The 7,725-nt window shown below is 31.9% G+C and overlaps 1 protein-coding gene across 1 annotated transcript; it reads left to right on the top strand.

Moving 5' to 3' along the window:
* Window positions 1–565: 565 nt before the first annotated feature.
* On the top strand, window positions 566–4,162 carry LOC113399118 (brachyurin-like). The gene is made up of 5 exons (XM_026638156.2): window positions 566–798; window positions 1,085–1,352; window positions 1,646–1,744; window positions 3,413–3,609; window positions 4,039–4,162. Exons 1-5 carry the CDS (start codon window positions 583–585, stop codon window positions 4,138–4,140), a joined length of 882 nt encoding a protein of 293 aa, XP_026493941.2. The 5' UTR covers window positions 566–582; the 3' UTR covers window positions 4,141–4,162.
* The last annotated feature ends 3,563 nt before the right edge of the window (window positions 4,163–7,725 follow it).

The raw sequence follows: 7,725 nt of genomic DNA, 5'->3' as shown, positions 1-7,725 counted from the left end.
TAATTAATGAATTTGTTTGAACATAATGTAATTGTTAGTTTGATTTAAATTATGGAGCCTTGTTTTCCTATATTAGAGTTCATTTATTATCGGTTTATTTGGTCTATCAATCAAAAATATATTGTAATGTCGAAAAATTAAATATTATATATTTTTTGTTATGTATTATATAATTATTATATATTGAAATTGTAATATTTTAATAAAACTCAACGTATGGCTTAAACTCTTCGCACAATAGCTTAGTACAATTGGGGTACATGCTAGCTGGCAACACATTCCACTATGAATATTATGCTGTCTATGTATGCAATGGTGACCATTCATCATCAGGTCCAGTTTCCAGAGCGCCAACATATGCCATACCAAAAGGTTTTATCAATCATAATAAGTCTTTGGGTTGAAACTTTTCTATACAAAAAATGTCTAATTGAAAAACATGAAAAAAACCAAATCATGTTAATTTGTTTATAATCACAATATTGTTATTTATCCGTAATTTAAACTGATTACATTCAGATAGATAAGATATCTCTTATATAAAAGGACCTGGAAACATGAATAGAAAGATTATTCTCCACGATGAAGACTTTGCTGGTGTCGGTTATATTGGCTGTTGCTATTAGCGCTGCGTATGCAGATGCCAACAATAACTATGGCGCCTCTGCATACGATTACCACAGAACAGTCGGTATTCCACTAGCTAGCAAAGTGAAGACCGCTGAAGAAATAGGTTTGAAACACTTCCCCAGAATCGTTGGTGGTGACATCACTGACATCGCAGAAGTACCGTACCAGGTAAATAAAAGACACTCATATTCACAAGTTAGTTAGTCAAGAATTCAGTTGCAATCTTGGTTGCAGAATCACAATATTTCAAACATAATTGTTCAATCCCGAACAAGTACCATCGTGTTATCATTTGCTTAATAAATATTTCGCTCAATAAATATTTTTTTAATGTTACAACAAAATATTTGATTCAACCAATTAATATATAAAACTATTGATATGTATTGTATATTAAAATTGTTAATTAAGCAGCAATTAATATATTACAATTTAAGGACACTTCTGCTTTCAGGCTGGACTCGTGATTAGAATCTTATTCATCCTCACCTCCATGTGCGGTGGTTCCTTGATTTCCAACACTCGCATCTTGACCGCTGCTCACTGCTACACGGATGGCGTTCTGACTGCCCAATCTTTCACTGTTGTCCTCGGTTCCAATACAATCTTCAGTGGCGGTCATCGCGTCGTCACCACCGACATCGCAGTGCACCCTAACTGGAATACTTCAAACGCTGCTAACGATATTGCTGTTATTCGTATTCCTTCAGTCAGCTACAGTCGTACGTATGATAAATTATTTTTTTGTTAAATGATTATGCGAATGTTGATTTCATGTGAATGATGTTAATTTATACTTTATTATACACAAATAAAAATCAAAATATACTTTAGTCGAGTAGGCTTTTACAAACACTTTTGAATCGTCATTTAAGAAACTATATTAAGTGAAGGTACCACATATTTTTCAACATTTAAAAATACAGTCATGCTTATCAAATCTTTGCTTATCATCATCATATATCAACTCAGTTTTAGCTACACATGACCTTAAAATTTTATTCCCTAATTGTAGCTGTAATCCAGCCAATTGCTCTCCCAAGTGACGGCCAGCTTTTCAACAATTTCGCTGGTTGGAACGCTCTTGCATCCGGATATGGTCTAACTAGGGACGGTAAGTATATTTTTTTTCGTTCTATTTTTAAATATACTATATATATAAGTGGTCACCACCACCCACAGACACTTTCAGTTTCACCACCCACAGAAATGCATCACGAACCTCGAGAACTAAGGTGTTATGTCCCTCGCGAACTTAGTAATACTGACTCAAATAAAAATACTAAGTATTGCTGTTTGAAGGTAGAATATCTAATGAGTGAATCGTACTTAGCCAGACGAGCTTGGATAAATCCCTGATAGGGTTAACTTAATTTTATGTAGGATGAACATCGTTCTTGTTGACATCGTCGTTAATGGTTACGGGCTTATACCCTGTACAAGATCTTTTTGACAGATGTAAATTTTTCTGATCGACATAACTTTGCAATGACGAACATATTATTTTCTTAATTTAACGATTTTAAAAATTGTAAAAATATTTAAAAACATACATGTAATACAAAAGTTCCTAAAGTTTCAAGCGTTATCTGAAATATTTGCTTCAAAGTAAAATTTAAATAGAAACACTGAAAATAATAGACGCTTGTACAATGTTACATCGGTCGAACGGTAGGGACGCGAATAACAGGCAGTATCTGCTACAAATATCGATAACAAAAATCCTTATAAAAGATAATTGTTAAGTTATTGTTACGAACGTCCTTTTGGTTGGGGTCTCTTTGGCTAGTGGTTGGGGTCTCTTTAGCTGGTATAACTCTTTTTAGAAAAATAAGTTACAAAAAAAACGGAATTCTAATTTGAATTACGCATTCCATCGTTCCATTGACTGTTATATATGTTATATTTTCTGTTTTTCATCACTAGCCCGTCTGTCAAAAAGATCAAGCTAACTTGAACAGGGTATAGTGGCGTCATTAGCGCAAAGAACAAGCACAAAACACAACCATCAAGTTTTCTCAGAATTTTAATTAAAATAAAATAAACAAATTAACACTTTAACAAGTAACAATACCGAGCAGCTGGTTCAGGGCACCGATCTGACCTTTATAGGTAGTCTTTTACACTTTTCAAGATCCAACTCGATCTGTCCCTTTTTTATCAAACAAAATGTATCCGTCAAAAACTGTCCGAATCTCTGTCAACCAGATGCAACCACGCTCGAGGCAAATGCTACGCTTTGATTGGTCATTACAAGAAATATAGCATTCATGACTTTTATTAAATTAGTATGGTTTTTAACTTCTAAAAAAATGTAACAGATCAAATATTATTAAATCAAGAATTTTGAAAGATACTAAAATGCAAACAAATAATATTGTGTATACATGCAAACATCAATCAACCCGAGTCATAGCTTCCACCTATATATATATATATATATATATATATATATATATATATATATATATATATATATATATATATGTGTATATGTATATTGTATATGTATATATACAAATTATGACATAGATATAAGTTATATCGATATTATATTAGTGATTTTGTATTTTTATGTTGTTATTATTATATAACGAGATGAATAAATGTTATTAAATAATTTGAACAATACCTAACCATAGCAAGTCATCACATTTATAGAAGTTAGAAAAAGTTGATTTGTTAATTTCTCGTTCATTAAGAACTCAAAAATTGCACATATTATTTAACATTATACGCGTTAATTGCAGAAATAATTTCAAACATTTTATTTATCACACAGGTGGTTCAACCCCAATGAGCCAGAGACTCAGCTCCGTGACCCTCCCCGTCATAACCAATAACCAATGCGCTTCTATTTACGGCACTGAATATGTCCATGACTCCAATATCTGTACCAGTGGAGAGGGTGGCAGGGGAACTTGCCAAGGTGACTCCGGTGGACCGTTGGTCGTCAACATCGCTGGCAGTCGAGTCTTGGTAATTACAAATATACTTAAAAATAACACTATAATTAACTTATAGTAACCATAATATATATTTTTATGAAATATATATTTAAATAGTACATTATACAAAATCAAAAGTGCAAACAAAATGGCTCAATATAATATATTAAAAGTAATTTGAATGTATAGAATTACTGTTTAATATTAGCGTAATTGAGAATGTAACTTTTAAAATTATGTTTTTTTAATAATAACAATAAACACATCTACGCATTTATATGGCTTAGGGGTGATTTAGTTAAATAATGCTGTCTTTGTCTTTCCAATGTAAAATTTATAATGTCAGAAAGAGTGAAATCATTGTTGAAGTAAACGCTTCATAATCAATACAATAAGTAACATTTTTTATGTTCGTTAAGCTTAAATCCACTTATAATTTATACTTTTTTGTCTCATATAGATCGGTGTGACATCGTACGGAGCTTTGGCTGGTTGTGAAGTCGGCTTCCCTGCAGCTTACGCAAGAGTTACTTCCTACGTACCTTGGATCAATGCGCAATAAACGATAGTTTAAATTAAATACAGCATCTTGTTTTTCAATCTTTTAAAATATCTGGAAACCATATTTAATTACACACCACTGAGGATGACTTCTGACCTGTGTGACCCTGGCACTTAAAATCCCCCAACCTAGGTTTGAACTTCGAGATATACGGCATAGCTAGGCAGTCAACGACACTATGACTCTATCAGTCTGATAAAAAATTTATAAAACCCACTGTTAGTGTGACTTAGTATACCTTTGACAATTTGACTATAATTTAGCTATAAATTATACACGAATGTCATAATTACAGCACTTAGCAGATTAATTAAGACTCTGTATGTTCGATATACATAATTATAGCACTCAAAACACTTACCTTTGCAATTAGCTTAAAATGTTCCAATTGTTTTTTTTTATAATATTAGAAATTTAAAGTACACAAATTCAATAAAAATTATTATTTAATATTTTTACTACACATATTAGAAAATAAGCGATTATTATGACTTAATCTACCACCATATGACATTATAACATATTAATTTGATCGCATACCACAAGTTATTTAAAAAAAAATCACAAATACGGACTTTCTCAAATATAGTCATAAAGTAACAATAGATTTAGAATTTCAAATAGTCAATTCAAAATCAAATATTGTAACTTCGTATGTACTTAAGTTCTAAGAAATTAAAATGGTTATTGAAATCAACGAAAACAAGTAAAGCGAATAGATAAGGGTAATTATTTTAATCGAGCTAACATACATTCTGCTGACAATGTAAAAAGGCACAGACACGGAGGCACTGATGCGCAATCCCTGGTCCGCATTGATTCTGGCCTCTCTGCAATACACGACTGAATATTCTGAGGTCAGATTTCCTCACTACACTTACTTAAGTTTTAATTTCATTTCATACTCTATGCAATCATTTTCCCACGTATAGCAACTTTTGTATCATTGGTATCAGAATTGGAAATATTACTAATCTTAAGATAGGTTAGTAGGTGCAACTGAAGAACCAATTAAAGCAAGTAACCGTGGTAAATGTACTCCTGCATATTTTAGGTGCTCGATGCTTAGGCTATTGCGCCCGGGAGACTTAACACTCTGAATCGTCTTTATTACTTTTGAAACTTCTATGGACAAACTAACTGGAAGAATTATTTCTACCTGTAAACGTATTTATTGCGTCTTTATAACGTATTATTATTGGAGCATTTAGTATCAGAATACTTACAAAACTACATATTTTGGAATTTTCCCTCCAAATAACCTTCTACTGAAAAGTATTATTAACCGTATTTGTAAAATTCAATTCACTCCACTTAATGGAGATATTAATAAAATAAGTTCTAATATGTAATAATCCTTATTTATTTAATTCAATAAATACTAATTTTAACAAATACTGATAAAAAAATAGATAATATTAAGTGCTTAAATATATATGCAAATATGAATTAAAAATAGTTACTGTATAAATCTTGACCGCGTGGAATGGTGGCAAGAATGCTAGCAGCATTTCCCCGTTGAATCGTAATTCCGATCCTCTGGGCTAAAAACGAACCAGCCCTCCTGTCACCACTGGAGGCAATAAGGCGAGGTGTTATACTTTTGATGAAGCTTTTTGCACCATTACTCCAAGGGCCAAGTGTTTCGACAGCAAATGGTACAAAAAAGTAATTTGACATAAGACACGAATATTTAGATCTTTTTTTTGCTTCAGCTTTTTCCGCAGCGGCACCGGCTCTTAACATTGTTTCTCGAATATGAGACGGGGCCAACGTGTCAACGCATGTAGCGTCCCACACAAGGGCCCGTCCTCGTGTGAAAAAAAAATGTAATTGATTAATTCGTTCAAAAATATTGGAATATAAAGATATTAACTTCAACATTTATAAATCTATGCCTCATTAATCGCGTCTTCTCTACAGGTGTATATAATTACAAAAGATATCGTATATATATATGAAAATATTTAGAAAAAAATTGTTTCATTTGATATATTTTCAGTTAGGTGAATTCGAACATTTTCTATTTGAATATCTGATAATTTGAATTTGTTCCGTTACACCCAACCAATCGTGACTGCGCCGAGTAAATTGGTAATTTGATTTGAAATATATGGATTACCTGCAAAACAAATGTATTGTCCATTTATATACCTGTACTATGAATCGCACAAACTCTCGGGCTTGCCCTAACATTTATACCCACGACCAATAAGTGTTTCTTTTCAAAATCGTAAATTCAAACTCATTTACTCGCTCTATATAATGAAAATAACTGGAGAACATTTCCAAATGAAATTTGGAGTGGTCCAGGTCTAAGTTTTTAAACATCGATTTTTGTTTTTAGGTCCTTTTTTGGGCATCGGTTAGCATGACATTTCTGAACCCCAGTGAATCTGTTAAAATATGTAGATTAAATGGTGTCCAACGTTATATTTAGGTTGTAAGCTATTCTTCCGTTTTCCAAATCTTAGGTCTCACACTATTGACATATTGTTCTTTTACTTTGTTCTCATAGATCTCGGATATTCTTTACATCCTCTAAAGTCTTTTACATTCAGCAACCCAGTAAAATCGTACAAAAGAATAAATCATAATCGTCTAAAGTTTTCTAAATGTTAAAAAAATCCATCGCAGACTTGTTTTTTCAGGCACAGATATAGTACGTGCACATACATTTCTGTATATAATGATACGCAAAATCTATTTTAATTGACAACTTCTTACAAAATTGATAACTTCAATACAAAAATCAAAATACACCTAGAAATATTACATGCTTCTTAGAACTTTCTGATAGACCTTAGTACTACACACATAAAAACAAAAACCTTTTGACTCGAAACTATAATAGTTGAACGACGAAAGGGTCTAGAGATACACTAAAGATTAATCTCGAGTACGAAGCAAATTATTATCATTTCATTTGATCGTAATATCTACCTTATTATTATTATAAATTGCACTGGTCTTGGCGTATCTTACCACAAGCCTTTGACAATTTATGTTATTTGACACTTCCATTTGTAACATATTTGTATTATTCAAACACAAATTATACACGAATGACATAATTACAGCACTTAGCAACTAAACTAAGTAAGGTTATCTTAGACTGCGATTATGTATAAGCGAAATAATATAGCATCCGAAATATATATCATTGCTTGCACTTAGTTAAAACATTTTAATTGCTACGCCTATGCCATCAGAAATTAAACATTTAGAGAAGTGAGTTAAATTGTATTTCATTTTGTATTCATGATTTAGGTCTTTGAATTATTGATCATATATTTATTATAATTTATGGAAATATTCTAGATTTGAGGCTGCTATCAACTTGTATGTTTGTGTTAGTTCTCATCGTTTATGGTGCAATGACAGTTAAGGAAATATTAACTATCTCCTTTAGTGCCAACGCCTATGGCTGGTGATGACCAATTATCACTGGCGGTCATCTATCAGTAATCCTATTCTAAATACAATATATTAGACTCGTATATTTGAAAAAATATCAATTCAAATACAGCAAATCAAAATATAACTGACGGGTACATCTCCCTTGTATGTTTATGTATGTATGTA

Source organism: Vanessa tameamea, chromosome 15 (genome assembly GCF_037043105.1).
Source record: "Vanessa tameamea isolate UH-Manoa-2023 chromosome 15, ilVanTame1 primary haplotype, whole genome shotgun sequence".
NCBI lineage: Eukaryota > Metazoa > Arthropoda > Insecta > Lepidoptera > Nymphalidae > Vanessa > Vanessa tameamea.
Note: the sequence above shows the minus strand (reverse complement) of the source record. Positions and strands in the feature narration are given on the sequence as shown.

Bases quoted from the DNA above. Each gene is read 5' to 3' on its own strand.
- LOC113399118 (XM_026638156.2), top strand. From the start codon at position 583: ATGAAGACTTTGCTGGTGTCGGTTATATTGGCTGTTGCTATTAGCGCT. The intron at 1,353-1,645 runs GTACGTATGATA...CCCTAATTGTAG, and splicing joins TCCTTCAGTCAGCTACAGTC to CTGTAATCCAGCCAATTGCT. The intron at 3,610-4,038 runs GTAATTACAAAT...TGTCTCATATAG, and splicing joins TCGCTGGCAGTCGAGTCTTG to ATCGGTGTGACATCGTACGG.